At 44.5% G+C, this 20,240-nt stretch overlaps 1 protein-coding gene across 1 annotated transcript; it reads left to right on the plus strand.

Moving 5' to 3' along the window:
• The first annotated feature begins 3,861 nt into the window (after window positions 1-3,861).
• Window positions 3,862-13,562, plus strand: LOC120838204 (juvenile hormone acid O-methyltransferase-like). Its single transcript, XM_040208015.1, has 3 exons — window positions 3,862-4,422; window positions 7,020-7,176; window positions 13,390-13,562. Exons 1-3 carry the CDS (start codon window positions 3,862-3,864, stop codon window positions 13,560-13,562), a joined length of 891 nt encoding a protein of 296 aa, XP_040063949.1.
• Window positions 13,563-20,240: the final 6,678 nt, after the last annotated feature.

Genomic DNA, 20,240 nt, shown 5'->3' on the forward strand with positions numbered 1-20,240 from the left:
TTCTAGCAGGAACTTCCAAAATCTTGACCCCCGACAACACGAGGCTTCGGCTTCCGTGACGTCATTTGATGCCACTTCGAGACCACCTTTGATGCAACGGTAGGATATAGGACGCTAAACGCACCAGTTAAGGAGGCGTTCCAGGCGCTGTATACCCACGAGCTTGGCTCAAAGGTCAAGTAGAGTTCGAAGTGTCGCCACTGCCTCAGTTAGCCGAATCAGTCTTTGAATTTCGGACCTTTCTCAAACGGCAGGTTCACGAGGAAGAGGAAGAGCCACAAAAAGAGCGGAGAGCTCTGTGTATCAAGGACTTGCCTGGCTAAGGTAGGTGAGGCAGAAACAAGAAGGAACATACGGTACGTTCCCATAATTCCGTGCGTTCGAAAGAACATAAATGGTAGGAAACTGAATGTTTCCTTCTATCTACAAAATGTATTACGACAACCAGACTTGTACACATTAGAAAGGAAAGTAAGGTGTTACATTTACAATTACCCATACCCTAAATGTAACTAATCACAGTTACAATTACACTTCTATAAAACTGATCGTTACCTAAAAAAGTAATCAATTACTTTCACGGCGTTACTTTCAAACGTATTGTTCTAGGTTAAGAAACAAGACACAAGTGTTGTGGAAGCGTTTACTGATGCCGCAACTCACACTTTTGTGACTTTGAGCAACATCTGGCTCTTAAAACGCGTCATCGGACATCTTGTTCTATTTTCTACGTAAAGATGTCATCCACAGCACTAAACACCTTTTCGATCCACCTTTTTCCAAATAGGTGCTACAATCTGGACTTGCACCTGAGTGGCTAGAAAACAACGCGTTCGCAAGGCCTGGACACCCAAAATGACAGCTAGACCCTGTTGGCTCATCGAGATGCTGTGTCCTATCTAGAGCTCAACCAATGTTCGCTTTTCTCTTCAATGTATTTATTTATTTAATGAGTTTCCCGGGGACCGAAGGCATCACAGAGGGGAGTGGACCAAAGTAGCACATATATAGACTCTTTTCACATTGGCACCGCCATCTTGAATTGACGTCACTTCCTGTGTGGGCGAAAACATTGTTTTGCCGTTGCCACGCCAATAGAAGACATTCAGTATCTAAGCGTAACTGCCACACATTCTGGTTTTGCCTCCCCTGTATTTTTTACAATTTACAGGTTGAAACGTTTCATAATGTATTTGTTGACCATACCGGATACGCCTATTAGGTGGTTGAGGGCTAGAGGATAGAAAAAAAGTTATATAATATAAAATTAGGCAGTTTAACACAACACAAAACTTAAAAAGAAAGATCTGGTTTTGAAATTGTTTAGATTATCTTGGTCCCTGAAGTTGGTACAAAGAACTCATCTCCCTTTCTCCCTCTCTCGGCCAGAAGGAAGGAAAGAAAAAGTAAAGAGACAAAAAAAAAAAACGCGCACAGATTTTTTGTTTTACTAGTTCGACATAACTGTGAATCAGTTTTCACTCTGTAGGAGCCAAGGAGTTCACAGTTGCAGTTTTGAACATGCCGGCACGCACTCACTAATGATTTTCAAAATTGCGGGACAGAAAGCGGTACGTGCAGGCCTTGACACGAGTTTGCAGCTACTCTGTGCTTTCGCAGATCTTTTCCTTTCCCAGTTACCCCACGACCTCACTCCAGGTGTCTGGGAGGAATGGTCCTCTCCCCCTGCAGAGCTCCAGATGTTGTGGTGGCCACCCCTCGTTCATCACATTCAAACTACGATGGGTGACGGAGACTGGCACCGCTACATAGGCCCGGACCTGGGCTAAGATCGAAGAGCTTCCACTCTTTGTTTAAAATAAACTTTCTCTCTCTCTCTCACGAGAAAAGTGTGTTTTGGCGTCTCGCCACAACGGGGCGCCCGTCACGTGGCTCTCCTCTCATCCGTTATTTCCGCTCCAATTTTTCTATTTCGGCGGCCGCTTATCGGGCGATCTGTCAGGTTTTGTCAGTATTACGGAGGCCGTGTCACTGCACATAAAAATCCACAGAACTCTAGCCAAAAACAGCTTCGGTGTATAAGTATTAAATGCTGAGGCGGTTTAAGGCAAATAACTGCCTTTCAATGGTCAAGTACACCGTGAAGTGGTGGAGCAGTCAACAGGGTAATGCTACCCTGGTCGCATTGTCTGTATTTGCTTTTCCTGACTAAGCTTACGATGCTCGTTGCTTATACACTAGAGGTATGTGCGCGCGTGTTGTCCAGCCCCAGGAAGGAGGGAAAAGCCTACACTGTGCTTCATCCCACGTCCGGCCGCAGCGGGCGCTACGAACCATCGCAGCCAATCCAGTTCTGTGAACACAGTACGTGACTCTACTTCCTCTCGTAGGTCACTGGCCATTTACAGGGCCTTGGACTGGCTATGACGGCTTCTAGCATCCTCTCCGGCCGGATATTAGGTAAAACGGTGAGCAGACATTTCGAGCGGGAGGCTCGTACGATGCCTTTACAGCCTACGTCCCTGGTTGGATGGGTGGACGGATGGATGAATAGATGCCGATTTCCCCTCGATAAAAGACGGTAGCTTGCGCCACCTAGCCTAAAAACCAAAAGTATGATTCATTCCCTCGGCCTTCTAAGCCAATTTATTCCCCCTCTGCATTTTTCTCTCACCAGGTAGTTTAGAGCAACGTTGGTATAAGAGCGTACGTCGGTGTTGCCCGACTGTGCTGGGATGTGCGCCTTTCTGGCCAGCATGCCGCGGCAGCCTGCGCAGTCGCAATTCCGGACACTGCTGGCTGCTAAATTGTTGCGTTTTATCGTTCTTTTGTGTTTTAGGACCAATAGAATTTCTCGAGGTCTTTGGAAAGCATGTTGTCATTTTTGGTAACAAAAACAAACGCATGAGATTCCCCGCTCACAACATTAAGTTTAACAAGTCTCATTGATCGAACAAAATATTGTGCGTGTTATCAAATTTACTAGTTGAAAATAATACTTTTATTTTTATTTCCGACACATTTTGTTTTGTAGTGTTGTAGGAATGTAACGTCATAGCGCTTCTAAGCCGTCTAGTTGCAGACCACGCATTGCAGAAACTGTAACTGCGCAGTCAAGCTGGTGGTAGCTGATCATGTTGTTTAACACCTAAGATGGTGGTGCAGAAAAATAAAAACAAAAAAAAAAAACTTTTAGTGAAAGAAACAGACAGAGAAGGGAACGTCTTGAGACTTTCCATTCTGTGTCTAATCCTTCGACTAAAGGTTTTCTTCTTTTCTGCAACACAGCCTCAGGTGTTAAAGGACATGGTTAACCACGCAGTGCATCGCTAAATGTAACCTTTAGGCGCGACACGAGCTCAATTGCCGTTGTTAATGGCTAATGCCTAATCTCGTCGGCTGCGAAACGAGGATAAGATTGTCGAGACTCGCCACGCCGTGAGTTACTTAAGTTCTCAGGTATTATAATTTAGCAAAGCAGACAAGAACATATGAGTAAATCTGCAGGCTTAAACCACTGGGGTTCTTACTCTTTAGGGGAGCACGTTCGCCCATTGTAATCGTAAACCGACATCTGCTGCAATCGCTAGCGTGGTCCCAAATCCTTATTTTTTTCTGAATTGACACTTGGTGATTAGTATTTTTCAATATAACGAACGAAGTACACTTCATGCCTTATGTTAACCCGCCACTGTTCATCAGCTGCCTGCAGGCATCTAATGCAAATGCAACCGACGCGCGTGCATCCTGTTTAATGTACAGGCGGCCCGCAGATGTGCAAAGGCTCTGCGGTACATAACACCGCTATCACGTTCTTTGATCATTTGTTTTCTGCTCAACAGGATACGAGCAACGTTTCACACAATTTCTAATCTCCTCCGTCATTCAATGTTTATCAAGATGGCCACCCCCCTACCCATCGCAGCAAACACGCCGGCAAACAACGGGACGACTTATGCCACCATCGATCCGGATATTTACATTGTCAACAATAACCCCCAGCGGGCATTTAACCTCCGAATACTGGACCTATTACAAGCCTCGTTTATGGAAGACACCAAGGAGCAGCAGTTTCTGGACGTGGGTTGCGGCACCGGCGATTTCACTCGCGACCATCTTCTTCCACGCTGCACGCCACTTGAAAGAATGGTTGCGGTCGATGTCTCCGAGGACATGGTAGAGTATGCTAAGAAGAACTTCGCCCATCCCAAGATCTTTTACGATGTCCTGGACATATCGGGGAACGGTGTGGCTGACTTCGTGGAGAGGTACGGTCAGTTTGATCGCGTCTACTCCTTCCTTTGCCTTCAGTGGACGAACAACCAAGAAGCGGTATTCAAAAACATCGGCGGATTGCTCAAGCCCGGCGGAGGATGTCTGCTTCTTTTCGGCGCTTCATCAAGCGGTGTGCGTCTAAATAAGACACTGGCAACAATGGATCATTGGAAAAAATACCGAAAGGTGAGGTGACATTCGTTCTCAACAGGACAGTCGATCAAGTTTTCTTGTTTTTTTTTATTTTCCTTTTGTTTTGAAACACTCGTTGTCGGATGAAGGGAACTTTGCAGATTATCTTTCAAACACTGTGCTCAAAAACAACTACTTTACTTTAAATACACAGACACACACACGCCTAAACGGGTACTATTTTTTGTTTTAAGACCGCTACTGCAAAAACACTCAATGCAGACTTAAATCGTTTACACAGATGCGCGAAATCCCTATTTGACATGTAAGGGTGTGGGATTACAACATTTGATGTTTCGAGCACACTCTCTTTGACAGTTATTGTATAACTGCTTCGCGCTCATAGCGGTGCGGGCAACTGAGCAGGTGAACTAGTTCTGCCAATTATGTAGTCCCGTGAGCGCACTCAACTGTGGATCCCGTCTACGCAATTTTCAGGGGATGGGTCACGTTTTGCACTTTGCACATTGTTTTGGCCGTATCAGTGGTCCACCTTTTCTAGGGAAGGTCATCATTTCACAACGTTACAATTCATATGTGCATACATTATATTTCCGGTTTTTAACATCTTACAATCTGGGCCCACATAAGCCAATTAGGCTTGTACGTGGGGTGCGGCAGGTACATGCTCAGCTAAACACACACTTATGTTGAAATGAAATTTCTGTCTCTGGCAACCCAATAGCTTAATTGTAATAGTATGCATGTTGAACTCTGTTTTCAAAGTTTAGAACAAGATCAAACAAAATTTTTTATAATATTAAAGTTTGTTTTAACGTTCATTTACGAACTGAGTTCGAACAACCTATAATGAATGGCAATAAAATAACATCTATAATAGTAGACACCACCGGAAGTGTGGTTCGCTTTATTGAATCTAATTTTCATATATAGTTAATTGACGTTTTGGTTACCTTTTATCCCTCAATCATACATTTTTTAAGTTGTTATTTTTTATTTTGTTCGATTTTTGCATTGAGTTATATTTTCAAGCAGTTCGCTAAAAAGTTAAAGGATGTAGTATTTTTTGTTGCCTCTCGATATTTCGTTTTGGAGCGCAGCTCTTTGTCACCCGATTTCGGATTGAGCGGCATCGCCGTCGCCGTCGCCGTCGACGCAACCGCACGTTGCATTATGGGACATTTCCCTTCACGACGCCACAAAGGTCACGACTGACGTCACGAAGGTCAATCCTGAAAGTCACGTGAAGGTCGTGACTACGTGATCTTCACTTGTGAAGGTCACGACCTTCACGAGGCTTTCACGAGGGACGTCACGAAGCTCACGAGTGACGTCACGAGGGAGGAGAAAGCGAGGAGGAGGATGAAGAAGGGAGAAGGACGGGAGAAGAATGAGAGGAGGAAGATGGAGGAAGAGGATGCAGAAGGGGGAGGGGAAGGAGGAGGGGGACAAGGAGGAAGAGAGGGGAGGGAGGAGGAGGAGGGGAGGAGGAAAAGGCACAGAGGAGGAGGAGGAGCATACCCTCCTCTACGTACCCTTACCTCCTCCTCCTCCTCCTTAAGAGCTGCGCTCTGATTCGGCATTAGAGGGAATTCTTCCTGCATGTACTTTTTAAAATACATTGTTTTTCGGTTCATGTTGTACGTTCTTAAATATCGTCTTTTGAATTGTTTCGATTTTTATTATCAGATATTTGGCGCAGGGCCCATAAACAGTTATTCGGTATTGTAATACCGATTATCCTAAGGAATTTTATATTATTTGAAGTACAGAACGGGAAACTATACCTTGAATATGAAACCTATGAGCCGTCAGTATTGTCAATTCCTTGTATACCAGTTCTATATGAATTGTGAATTTAAGATGACGATCTATATACATTCCAATGTATTTTACATTGTCGATGTATTCCAGTGCTTGGCAAGAAGAGTTGTTACAGTTATACTGTCCTGCAGGGCTTTCAAACTTAAGCTTGCAAGGCGCATGTGTCTCCTGTGTCACTGGGCGTCTGCCATGAGCCCCAAATCTTTTAACAAAACCAACTGTAAACAAAATTTGTTTTGACGCTGAGAATGGTGCAATAGGCTAAAATTGAAATATAAAAAAATATCAAGTTCATACTCTATTTATTGATGCATACACACTTAAAGAATATTGGTTTAAGTAACGTGCTCAAAGTATACGGGATATGACAACAATTTTGCATTAAAAACTTGGTTTTGTGAATATCTCAATCACCGGGATGTTTCGTAATCCGCATGAATATTTTTTTGGCTTCGTTTTCCGCCACTAAGTAAATCAGCGAACGCCTTCTGAGGTTCATCGGCAAAACCCTGAGATTACTTCTAGCTAAAGGTTTCTTCTTTTTTGTTTAAATTAAAGAACTTGTTATAAACCATTGAAGCTAAGAAACACCCTCCGGAAAATATTGGTGTTGTCAACTTTCTACATCATCGAAGTCTAAGAACAGATTGGTCACTCTATCTTATGTATCTAGGTAAGAAATACCCAGTGGGGAGGCCCTGGTCCCTCTAGACTTCATTTTACAGATTCAGTAGTTTCTTACGACCAATATCATCCTATGTAATATTCTCTGCACCCTCTGAACCATCACTCTCACTTGCACTCAGGTGTTCGAGAATACCACTCCCCCAAGTGGAGATTTGGTGAGCCGACATTCCCTTCTGTCGTACATGTCGAACCTTCTGAAGAACGCAGGTCTAGTTGCAACCACCTGTGAGTTGCTGCAAGAACCACCCTCGCACTCCACCCTCGAAGAAGTTACCGGTGAGCGTGGGTATATTACTCTTTCGTGACTACTCGTCTCTAACATTTGATGGCTTAACACCTGGCTAGATGCATTGATGCGATTGCGTTTAGAACATCATGTTGCAGAAAAGCAGGTGCTGGCGAGGCGGAACAATCCTGATTGGTTGATAGGGTCATGACGTCACAGCCACGTGACCTCGCCTGAGAATTTTAAATAACCCATAATGCACACGATGAACGTGACGTCACACATGGAATGAAAGCGATTAAAATATGACATGTAATGCAAATTTATAGGTCGCCGCCTGTCTGAACTTATTTCACTTTCTAAAGTGATTCGTTTGCCTTAAAGAAAAACTTTAAAGAATTTTAGGAGGATGCGTGATTCGAACCCACGGCCATTCGGATGCTAGCGAGACACGTTTCCGTCTAGGTCACACCGACTAATTTTTTTTTCTTTGGTACGAATAACAAAAACGGGACGCACAACGCAAAAAAAGTATAGGCTATTAAAGGATGGCCAACGTCATCATTTTAAATTCTTTCATATCCAGCCATGTTTTTAATTCCGGCACCCATTCAAGCACTACGAATTGCCCTTGGTACACGCTGCTAATTTGTACCACAAGTTGAACGAAATAAAAATGGACAGACTTCGGTGACAGCACAGTGTTCCGTACATCCGTTCTGAATTTCCACCTACCATATCAGCCAATGAGTATCATAAGATTATACAATACATTGTATCTTGACTCTGCTGGTAAGAAACGCAAAGAAACGAAACACAATGTGAAGAAATTTCTAGTTCTTTTTGTAGAGTGCGCCGTAAAACATCCCAAAAGGAAAATAGCGTCCCAACATCGAATAAAAACATTGTCAAACCATACTTTAGTAGGGAGAGCAGAACAGTGCAATTTAAAAAAAGAAAACTTTAGCCCCGGGGGGAACGCCCATTTTCTTTACACGACAGAAAACATCGCGGCCTCTGTATTCCCAATACAAAACGCGATATATTGGCATTGGGAAAACAATATTAAAAAAGTTCTCGCGTTAATTCTTATCTTGTCTTATTCGGACTGTTAAAAAATTAAATGCGTCGACGGCCTCTTTTAGAAACCCTACCCATTTGGGGGGGGCTTTTCAAAAGAGGACGTAAGAAACGTGTGAATAAACGTAGGGCACGCGTTCCCCTGTATCTCAAAAAGAAGAAATAAAACATGTTACTAATTGTCTCATAAATAAGTGGGACAGCCCGCACCACTGCCGGCGGTCCTGCGATAGAGATTTTCCTCGCGCATTGCTACCCAAGTTTTATTCCAGATCAAAACTGCAAATATGCAATTCAAACTTCTAAATATTACGCATTGCAAAATGCAAACATTGTAAGATATACCAAAGCTTGGCTATCAAAAACTAATTACAGACACTTGCTCTGTTGAAAATTGAGAGGTTTCCGTGCGCTCATCGGTAAGCACGCCTGTCGATATCCGCCACTACGTCCGACCAATATGCCATGCTGATTCGGAAGCTTTTTAGGGCACGCCAAGGTAGTTGCAGGGCGTGCAACTTTATTGAATGTCTTCAAATTTCTCAGGAGTGGCTTCCCACGCTCCGTGCCAGACACCCCTGCACTTCTGGAGGTCCGTTGCAACACCTGCGACTCGACAAAAGTTGCGCGTCAGTGCCACTGCATGACTCACACTTTTCTTGTTTGCGACGAAAAACGCAACATCGTCTGCATAAGCCAGTACCTTGATTTCCATGCAGTGTAAAGTGTAACCAAGGACATTTGAGCTCTCGATTATCCTTTGACAAAGCGGTTCCATATATAAATAAAAAAAAAAAGCAATGGGGACAGCGGACATCCGTGCCCCAGCGAAGACATGACAGGGATGCTTTAAGTCACGCCATCATTGCCTGCCAGGCCCTCGTAATATTCTGTATGCGCCATTTTAACGCCCCGCGATATTATTTTTCTCTATGCCAACATGCGACAAAAATTTTAATTAAGCATCGTGGTGGACCTGATTGAACGCTTTTTCTAGATCGATGTTTCTCGGAAAATGTCTAATAACACAATAAAAAAAAACGTTCTTGTGCAGTTCGTGAAATTTAGATATAATGAAGTTCGGGCCCAGTGTTTTATTTTGGTAAGGACATTCAACCTCATTGATAATTTTTGTTAAACTAATCATCTCTTATACCCCTGTCAGACGGCAGCTAAAATGGCATTTACGCCAAATGACATTCAGGTTTTCAAATGACATTCGAGATGGGACCTGCCAGACGACAACTAAAATGACATTTGTGTGATGTTCATTGCGATTGCGTTCGCTAAGTCGAATCAGTCACACAGAGTATGCTTTTGCGGTAGCGATTATTAATTCCGCAATAAACTATTTTTTATATTTTGTTTGAAGTAGATGAAATTTATGAAACACCGCAAAGTGTTTTTTAAACGAAGTCTGCTTTTTGATGAGACGCTTGCCGCTTGGCGGCTTGGCTTGCTTGGCTTGCTCAGTGGGCTCCCTCCTTTGTTCAGCGCCGTGTCTCGTTTCTTTTGCTTCTCTTCGGCTGCCGTCGTTGTTTGTTCCGCACGAGCTTCCCCCACTTTTCCACGTGCCATGGATCTGCGGTGGACGCCGTGGACCCTGATCCGGCTGCCGCCGTTGCGATGGACGTACTGTCGTGTGCTGCGTATGTTATGTACGTGCCCGCTCTGTAGTTTGTTAATTTATGGCGTGGACATCAGGTCTGCCAGGAGGGAGGCGGATCTCCTCGAAGAGGAGCTTCTTGCGAACAGCGTTTTGCTTGCTGCCGCTGCTGCTGCGTCAATGACTGACACCGTGCCGCGCAGCGTCCAGGCGTTCGTGAGGAACGAGCGGTGGTTTGAAGATACACTGCCAAACTTGCCTGCTTATTTTTTCAAGCAGTCTTTTCGTGTGATGCCGACCACGTTTCGGTACCTCGTGGATGTGAGCCGGCCGCACATGGAGCGTGAAGTGACTGCCATGCGTGCGACCATATCAGTGTACAGAAGCGAGCGCTTCCTTGTACAAGCTGTGCTCCACCGCTTTTACATTTACACTGAATGCCATTTGGCGTAAATTCCATTTTAGCTGCCGTCTGACAGGGGTATTATAGGCTCTTCACATTGTGGCCGCTTAGCCCCGGCAGTAACGCTATCAGTTTGGAAAGGCTTTCGGTATCATTTGTCCTTGCATGTTTACTCAGCAACATTTGATAGTGTTCAGGGAAGACGTGCTTTATTCCCTCTTTATCAGCGAATAATCTATTGCGATGTTCTATTTTCTTTATTTTTGTTTCTTTTCAGCGCATTTCGTTTTTCATTTTCCGAAGCATTTTGTTTTGCTGAGTTTCAAGCAGGAACTTTTCTTTGCCAGAAAGTTCCAATGCACCTTTATAACGATCCTGATAAAGACTGTTCAATTTATCTTTTACATTCATTATGTCCTTAGTTCCTTGGCCGGGATTGTTACACTCAAGTTCGTATAAAGAGTGCAGGTCATGTTGAAATTGTTTTTTTAGTTGGCGCTTATAAAAGGTGAGGGTGTTTGCTCTACTGATTGCAAGCTGCTTCACTTCCCGTTTAAATGGCTCGCATCTTACAAAGACTTGGTCTGTTTTCTGGCCCGTTTGTTGAAGTAGTTTACGCGTCTCGGCCACAAAAAGTTCGTGCTTAAGTAGCTGGGCATTTAGTTTGCACTGCCACCAACCAATACGCTTTTAATTTTTCGGCCTTGTTCCAATCGTTACAGTGATTATGCAGTATTCCGTGAAAAACGCGGGTTCCACTGCGTAGACCCTTATCAAGTGTAGTAGGTAACTAAAGCAGTATAACATGTACAGGCGGCATGCGACCCACGTTGAAAGTGCGTACATTTAATATATTTACCGCCAAGTTGCATTTGTGCAAGATCGATGAAGTCATTCTCCTAAACTACTTCGAGCAACAAGCGTTCACTCTTATCTAGAGGGGACCTAGTAGGCGTCTGATCATTTAATTCTCAAACACAATTCAAATCTCCAAGGAGCACCACCAGCGTATCACGCCTTGAATTTTTTCAGAAATGATTGACAAAATGAACGCGCAAATGTACATTATTTGGGGCATATATGCGGATCACCATCCGCTTTAAGTCCTGTATTCGAACATCGCACAGAACAAACCGTCCTTGAAAGTCAACCATGAAAGGTAAATCACATAATTGAACATACTTTTTTATGAATAAAAAACACTCCCTCCGAAGGCCGTACAGCAAGGCTGACACACACCTCGTATCTGCTAAGAAACAGGCTCAAGGCGCGATTCACTTGTTTCTTTGAGGATAGTTTTGTTTCCTGTATTGCAAAATAAATCAATATTTTTATCGTCAAGTGAACGTTGTAACTGATAATGCTTTTTCGCGAGTAAAGACCACGTAGTACATTTAAACTAACATAGCGAAGGCCGTAAATCATGCTTTAAGGGGGTGGGGTTTTTCGGTCCTGACGTGTGAGCGACTTTCGTGTTGAGTGTAAGCGCTTACTCGCGTACTTACGTGCTTGCAGGGTCCAGCTGTTTGCGCTTTCCCTCGGCGCGGCCCGTTGTCCCGGTGTCGATGCAAATGTCCTGGTTGTCTTCATGGTCTTTCAGGAGATCGCTCTCTTGACGGTTCTGGTGTAGGAGTCAGTTATTTTGTTGCCTCGTCGCCACAGCCGGGGCTCTCGTTCGCAGTTGAGTTGGCGTTTTTTTTCGTGGCCACAGATGTGTCTTCTTGGTTTTGCGGCTGCTTGTCACTTTCTGCTCCGGACCCACCCGGTAGGGAGGGTACGTTGACGGCAGTAGCACTTGCGGTTGCCCCCACTTTACCTCCGGGCTGCACAACCTCTGTTACGTCCATGAACTGTTCTAGGTTCTGGTCTGCCTTCTCTGCAGTTTCCCTCACTGAGGAGGCATACATAGAGTAGCACTCTCACTATCGTGCCAAATTTGTTGCAGGCCGGACATTTTGGTGCTCGGCACTGCCTTCGAATATGGCCTACCTTTTTACACCGCAAGCACAGCTGTGGTATGAAAGGCCTGATTAAAAGGGACTGCACAGTGCACACCATATATCTTGATTATGTGGGGCTGGTCCGATGTGGTGACTGGGTAATCTGGCGTCGAACTGACATCTCGGTTCACGGTTTCATGTTTTCCATGCCGGGGATTCCCCACTTTTCCCTGACGATGCTTGGGACTTTGCCGAACGGCTCAAATTCAACCGCGACAAGTCTGTCTTCGAAGTAGGTTGAAAATCAAAGAAACTATACCTCGATGTCCTTGGCGCTGGGCTCCAGCACCAGGCACTTCTTTACTTTAATATTGAGCTGTCCTGCTTGCTTCACCTTTTCCGTGGCTGCCACGCTTGCAAACGTGGCCGTTCAGATGTGGCTCATTTGAAATTGGCCGATTGACATTACTTCGGCAGTCGACGATATCCTTGATTTTGTTTGGCGAGTTTACGGATCGGTAAGGTCGATCCAATAAATCTGTGTTCGAGAAAACGGAATTCCTGCACAACTTTCCGTCCGGAAAACGTGGCAGCAATATACGGTACTCACTGCCGCCGCTTATCGCGGCATTGATGTTTCCTCGGTCTGCCGGGGCCGATAACGCGCCTCTATCAGAGCGCAGGATTTTCCCGTCCGCTCGCGTCGGTAGCCGGAAGCGAACTCAGGCCAAGAAGACACGCTTGCACGATTTGTGAACGAGCGGCGGTTTATATGTTAAGCTATCGTGTTCCACTCTTAAAGGCGAACCTTAAGCGTTCTCCTGTAATTTTCATACCTGATATCTTTGCTTCGACGATACAGTTAAATAAGACTGCCTCGAATACAACGCCACAATAGCTATTACTGCAGTCACTGACGGCTTAAGAAACGTGGAGCGTGGCGTATAATGTTCACTTTTCTTCGTGATTGATGGTTGGCGCCATCTCATCGGCTAAAGCTGCAATCGAATCGGCTGAGGGCGATACTGACAGATTACAAACTTGTCACTTCCCGCGTTTCTTAAACTGTCGACGACTATGGTTTCACTTCTTTGCATACACGTGAAAGGAGGAGGAGAAGGAGGGGCGTACGCTTCCCTCTCTACCCTCCAATCCTCCTCCTCAAAAGCTGCGCTCTAGTTTCGTATTGCAGAAACTTGTAAACGTCTTTTACTTTATTTGTTCTTGTTTTCAGGGTTTTTGATGACCGTGAATTGCCTTTCGGCACTTGTGACGGAAGAGGAGAAGCCCCTCCTCCTCAAGGACGTCACCGAATTTACGGCCAGGTTGTGGGCTGGCAAAGAGGCCGGTTCCTCACCCCTCCCCTGTTGCATGTTTCTGGTGCGCGCCCACAAACCACGACCTTAAGCGGTGTCACGCTAGCACCTGCTTACATCATTGCTATCTAGAAGCTGTTGGCCCAACACCTTAATTCTAGTGCTGTCGCTCACAGTTTACTTATTCTTGTTGTGCCTATCCCGCACTGATTGATGTAGAGCAGCTGCTGCGAGTTGACGGAGAAAGATGTTGTACAGGCTAGAAAATAAAAAAAGGCCTGAGAGGTGATACGCGTGATATCTTCGTTTAGCACGCTTTAATAAACGTGTGCTTGTGCTTAAACTTTCTCATATTCTTATGATCCGTTTTTATGAAGTCCGACCTCATCTGACACTGCGATTCGACAATGCCAATCAAGCAGCGGCAAAAGTACATCGTCACGGCGTTTTATCGTCTTTGTGCGTTTCTTTCAGCGGTTAAACCAACCCTTCACAGAACGAAGCTCAGAATGATGGGCAGTCAATGTGCTTCATTATTCTAGCTGGGAACTAACGTTTGTAAGTACCCACACTTCGAGAGAAAATCTGACCAACGTTGATGGAAAACACTTTGTTTGGGCGCCAGTCTGGAAACAGTGGGTATGGCTCAGCCAACAAGGTTGGGCTCAGCAATGCTTGACTATCAGACGATCTACAAACACCAGAAGCAAGATGGCGGCACCCAGAAGCAGTACTTGTAAACGACTATAGGAAACGCACAAATACGACGGGTTCCATGACGATGAACTTTTAACGCTGCCTGTTAAACCCACTCCATAGCACATAGCTTGAGTACCGGTGGCCTGGTTCGTCCTGAAGCTGCCATTGTATACCGGTGGAGAGAAATCTAGCCGTAGCACAGCGAGTCCGTGAACGAAATTCGTCTGAAAAACCCGTATCGAAACCCGTATGGTGCCTGAAACGCGTCTCTAACTGATGTGTTTACCGCATATATTTTTAAAATTTGTTTAAGGAATTTTTTTTTTTTTTAATTTTGTTATAGATTTGTTATTCTTTCGACGGCCGCGATCCTGGCGGTGTTACAGCCGTGGTGGGGTGATGGATGCAGCAGACACCAATTCTGCTCCAAGTCGCTTTCCAGCTTTACAGACCACGGAAACTCCGCCATACTGGAGCTGGGGCTTCGTGACTGCTGCGACACTCACAGTGGTCCCAGTGGTCGCGTCTGTCCTGTCTTCTGTGTTCTTTCGCAGCCTCCCACCCTTTTTCGCTGATTTTATACCATGTTTACCACTCGCATCCTCTTGTAGTTTTAGACTGTTCTTCTAGCACCAACTGCCAAAATCGCGACTTCCGACAGCCTGACGCTTCGGCTTACGTGACGTCATTTGGTGCCCCTTCGGGACAACTTTTGATGAAAGGGTAAGATATAGGACACTAAACGGACCAGTTAAGGAGGCGTTCCAGGCACTGTATACCCACGAGCTTGGCTCAAAGGCCAAGTAGCGTCCGAAGTGTCGTCACTGCCTCAGTGAACCAAATGACTCGTCGAGTTTCCGAGCTTTCTCAAACGGTAGGCTCACGAGGAAGAGGGAAACCCAACAAATGAACGGAGAGCTCCGTGTAGCAAGGTCTCGCCTGTCTAAGGTAGGTGATGAAGAAGCAAGAAGGAATATACGGTACGTTCCCATAATTCGCTGCGTTCGAAAGAACACAAATGGTAGGAAAGTGAATGTTTCCTACTATTTTCAAAATGTATTACGACAACCAGACTTGTGCACGTTACAAAAAAAAGAAAAAGAAAGTAAGGAATTACATTTACAATTACCCATACCTTAGATGTAAATAATCACAGTTAGAATGACACCTCCATAAAAGTAAGTAATCGTTACCTCAAAAAGTAATCAATTACTTTCGTGGCGTTACTTTAAAATCTATTATTCTAGGGTAAGAAACAAGACACACTTTTTCTGGAAGCGCTTACTGATGCAGCAGCTCACACTTTTGTGACCTTGGACAACATTTGGCTCTAGAAACGCCTCATTGGACGTCTTTCTCGATTCAATGTAAAGATGTCATCCACAGCACTAATTACTTTTTCGATCCACCTTTCTGCAAATAGGTGCTACCACCTGAACTTGCGACTGAGTGGCTAGAAAACAACGCGTTCGCAAGGCCTCACCAACTCGCTCGACACTCAAAACGATAGCTAGATCCTGTTCACTCATCAAGATGCTGTGTCCTATCCAGAGCTCCACCAAAGCTAGCTTCTTTCCCCAGTGTAATTATTTATTTATTGAGTTCCTTAGGGCCCGAAAACATTACAGGGGGGAGCGGACCAAGGGGGCACATATATTGACTTTTTTTCACATTGGCGCCGCCATCTTGAATTGTCGTCACTTCTTGTATGGGCGAAAACAGTGTTTTGCAGTCGTCACGCGAATACAAGACATTCAGTACATGAGCGTAACTGCCACACATTCTCGTTTTGCCTCCCCTCTATTTTTTACATTTACAGGTTGAAACGTTTTATAATTTTTTTTCGTAAACTATACCCGATACGCCTATTAGGTGGGTGAGGACTGGAGTATACCAAAAAGTTCTATAATATAAAATTAGGCAGTCTAACACAACACAAAACTTAAAAAAGCAACAACAACAAAAACAACAAAAATGATCTGGTCTTAAAATTGTTTAGATTATCTTGGCCCCTGAAGTTGATACAAAGAAGTCATCTCTCTTTCTCTCGGCCAGAAGGAAGCAAAGAAAGAGTAAAGAGACGAAGAGAAAAGACGGGCACAGATCCTCTACACCAGCTCGCGAGCACTTTGACGTTTTTTCTTTTTTTTTTTTTTTACATTTGTTTTTTACTGGAAGGAAACACTTTGAAATCGGGAGTTCGTCTAATATTTTCTTTTTGCACGGAGAGCCCGGTTTTTTGTATCACGATGCTTCCCGCCTTCTTCGGGACGAGCAAGCTGACGAGTTACTACTTACAAACCACAACAAAAAATATTTGACTTGAGGTTTTATGTGACATGAGAAAGAATTTTAGCATCTAAAAAATTTCAGGCCTAGCGTCTTGTAAAATCAGGTGAAAGTGTGATTCCAATAAAACTTACCCCTGAAAAAAAGAAAAAATTATATATATGTATATTTCTTTTTTTTTTTTTTAATTTTTTGTTGGCGTCTATCTTCAATGTTCCCGCAGTCTTTTTGCGGGAATTAAAACAAAAATATAAAGGATTGAAATCGTCTCTTACATAAAATAGTAAGGAAATTAATTTACAATTACTTTTTGAAGTATATAATAATTTCCTTACAAAATATTTGATAAATGTCAGAGATTATAAGTAATTGCGTTACTTGTAACGTAATACGTGCAAGTCTGACTAAAAAATTACAATGCGTGAACGGTTTATTTCACTCCTTCTTTATGTCTCCTTGAGTGTTGATCACAATTATAAAGTTGGAATTCCTCATACCAAATCATATGCGCTTTATAAATCATTTTACCACTCACCCCAATAAAGTGGAACCAACTCCCAGAATCTGTTGTTTCGATTTTCGTCTGTGATCTTTCCAGGATAGTGTAGTCAACCTGTCTACTTGATTTTCTCTGTAAGTTGTTTTCCCATGTAGGATATAGCACAAAATTGAACTCATTCACACAGAAAATACCCGCACCCCGTAAAACAAAATCACTCATGTCGCGCTAACTTGCAACTCGGTTTGTATTTTCGTCTTCCTTTTTTTTTTACCCGTATTAAAATTGATTATTTCTTGCTTCGTTGTCATCTGTACGAACGATATGGCAATGTTTATCAGACATATTACCCTCGAGTGTCAAGTTATAACAACTATTTTTTAGTAAGCGTAATAGACGGACTATTAACACAAGTATAATTCATTTTTATGATGTTAGCTGCCTCAATGATCTCACGTTTTAATTGGTGATAGTTATTTTCACTTGAGGAGCTATTTTTGAAGTCCGGAGGGCACGCACCGTTACGACAGTGAATGCCTAAAAGTACGGAGTTAGCTATTTGGCTTTTGTTGTTATGTTCTCTTAATCTGTCAATTACACACCTTCCAGTTTGTCTTATTTACTGTTTACCGCATAAAGGGGAAATTCTCAGATGTTAAACGTCATGATTAGTTACCACCACCTCGCCTGCGCACTCACGCTTTTCTTATTAGGTACGAAACAGCCGGCGTCCGATTGCACTTCGAAATATCCAGTGATGTAGAATAACACTATTTGAATCTTAAAGGGCAACTCCGGTTCATACTTTCAATATTGGGATTATGACTGTTTTTAGTGCAGTCAGCGTCCCTGAATTGCAAGTTGTAATTTTTGTTCCTCGTTATTTTGGGTAGTTTTCAAAAATATCGACGCGTTAAAGTTTTGTTTGGGGCGCAGCCAACAAAACCGAAACTAGCCGCTCGAAACCCGGGCAACACTGGAAATCAGCCGCTATGTGAACGTGACGTCAGTATCGTTCTCGTTCAACGAGTACGCAAGCCGAGCGGCACTGCTTCTGTTGCGCTAGCCGTCTAAAGATGGGAGGTAAGCTGATTTAGTTTTAATTCTGTATACGTGGTAGTTATCCAGCATATAAAGCAAGAGCTACTGCGTATACCCGAAAGCTAGCGACTGGGAAACACGTGAACTCGTACGGTGCCGTACTCGGCGGCCGCCGCCGTGCGTGAGCTATGCCGTACTCGTCGCTTGCATACCCGAAAGCTAGCGACTGGAAAACGAGTGAACTCGTTCGGTGCCGTACTCGGTGGCTGTCGCCGTGTGTGCGGTCTTCCGTACTCGTCGCTAGGCCTAAATTGTCATCGGGGCTCCGTGAATGAAGCGGCGTTGCTCTACGCCGCGCTGCCAGTGACGTACAGTACTGGGGGCCCTCTCGCTTTCGTGCTGCGGGTCAGTCCCAGACACGAAGCTTTGAGGCTCTCTTGCGCGGGCTGCGGAGCCCGAACACATGTGTGCTGGGCTGTACACGTCTGTTTTTTCGTTCTTTTTCCTCGGGCGCGTAAAAGCCGAAGTCCAAAGTTCACTCGTCGAACAGCGTTCACCCACACCTTCTCCAATTTCCGGTCCGCTGGAAACTTGTGAAAAAGCACCTCCGTGTTGCGCAGCGGGTTGCTTGAGCAGCCCACAGCGCTACAAGTTGCACTCGACATCTAGGAACAGCTGGGCAGTCTTGGGCGCACCGAGTTGCTCGCTAAAACGAGTCTTGGAGTCCTCACAAGGGCAAAAAAAAACAAAAAAAAAACAACAAAAGGCTATACCGAAGCTACACGGGCTACAGCTAAAAGCAACGGCTAAACACGCCAATTACAAGCCGAAGTAGCTTTGGCAGCGGCTCAAAGAAGCGCATTCCGCGCAACGCCCGGACCGGAGGAAAAAAAGAGAACGATACTGACGTCACGGCCCAATGTTGCTTTAGCGATCGGCAACCCGCTGGCCGCCCGCTATGGAGCCGCGGCTCGCGGCGCGTCGCATTTTTATTATCGGCATTAGTTGAGAATGCGGCGTCCCACAGGCGTAATATTTTGGCTGGGGTCGTATTTTGTGTCACTACAGAGATACCAGTAATTTATTTCATTTTGAGTTTTGGCCGGAGTTGCCCTTTAAAGGGTCGGTGCAACATTTTTTTGTTCTTTGCGTGAATACCGCTTAAAACGCATCCCTGGCGTTTATGACCAATGAAACTCGCGTTCGTTTTCCTCCCTGCAACAAAACCGTCGCAAAAAAAAAAACAAAAAAAAAACAGAAACGATTGACGTTGATTTTCTTAACTCGCAGCCAGAGCAAGCGGCCTCGTGATCTGGTGCCGATTATATGCCGCCAATGTTGATCATAGCCACGCGCTGAGTTCCAGACATTCTTAGAGTTCGGCTACCGGCGCCATTGCCGCGATTGGACACGAGACACAACCCGAATGCTTGTCGAGCTATAGAGTATCAGAGAGCCCAAATCGGCTGCTCACGCAATGCTTGGGTTCAACCTATGAGCCCGCATTTATCTATATCGTCGCTGAGGGACTATGCCGACACTGCGGCCTCCACGGTACTTTATGAATGTTTGCGAAGGAGAGACTGAAAGAAAACGCTCGTTTTTATCGTTAAAAGAAGACCGCCACAAAGTGGTTTCTCGGTCAAGGGCGTTGCTTGCGAGTATACTTGGGTCCCCCCTACTAGTGCCAGTAAACTCCTGTAAAGTGAAAAATGCTCCAAGTGAATATCGTGCCACCGCCCCTTTACCTGTTCAACGTAAAATAGTCTTCGCTGTTTGCTTTGTAGGCGTTGAAAGCGGACACAGTTTGTCAACAATGACGCAAGATCTAGCTTACTAATGTATGAAGCGACAATGGTTGCTGCTGATTAAGAGAGCGTTTTGTGGTTGGCCAGCAATGGTCACATATATATAATAGTGTCATACTAACTCACTGCTTGCCATTATCTCTTCGGGTATATCTGGAGTTGGCCACAGGCCCCTCAAGGAAACGTTCAATAAGCACAATGATTGCTCTAAGGTCCTTGGATGGGCAGTGAAATTGGAGATACGAGCAATAGCGATCGTGCGGTGTTTCAGACCTACTACACAAAACGCATGCTTATATTACACGTTAACTAAAAATTGAAAAAAAAGAAAAAAAAGACAGCCGTTTCAGAATTTACATTTTCGAAACTTGTTTAAAAATGAGCCGATTCTGTACCTGGATTAAAAGACGCCATAATTTTGGGCATGGATCCA

This window comes from Ixodes scapularis, unplaced genomic scaffold (genome assembly GCF_016920785.2).
Source record: "Ixodes scapularis isolate PalLabHiFi unplaced genomic scaffold, ASM1692078v2 PGA_scaffold4__175_contigs__length_147842914, whole genome shotgun sequence".
NCBI classification, from domain to species: Eukaryota; Metazoa; Arthropoda; class Arachnida; order Ixodida; family Ixodidae; genus Ixodes; species Ixodes scapularis.

Coding starts and splice junctions, on each gene's coding strand:
- LOC120838204 (XM_040208015.1), top strand. CDS start 3,862: ATGGCCACCCCCCTACCCATCGCAGCAAACACGCCGGCAAACAACGGG. Junction 4,423..7,019: donor ATTGGAAAAAATACCGAAAG/GTGAGGTGACAT, acceptor ACTTGCACTCAG/GTGTTCGAGAATACCACTCC. Junction 7,177..13,389: donor CACCCTCGAAGAAGTTACCG/GTGAGCGTGGGT, acceptor TCTTGTTTTCAG/GGTTTTTGATGACCGTGAAT.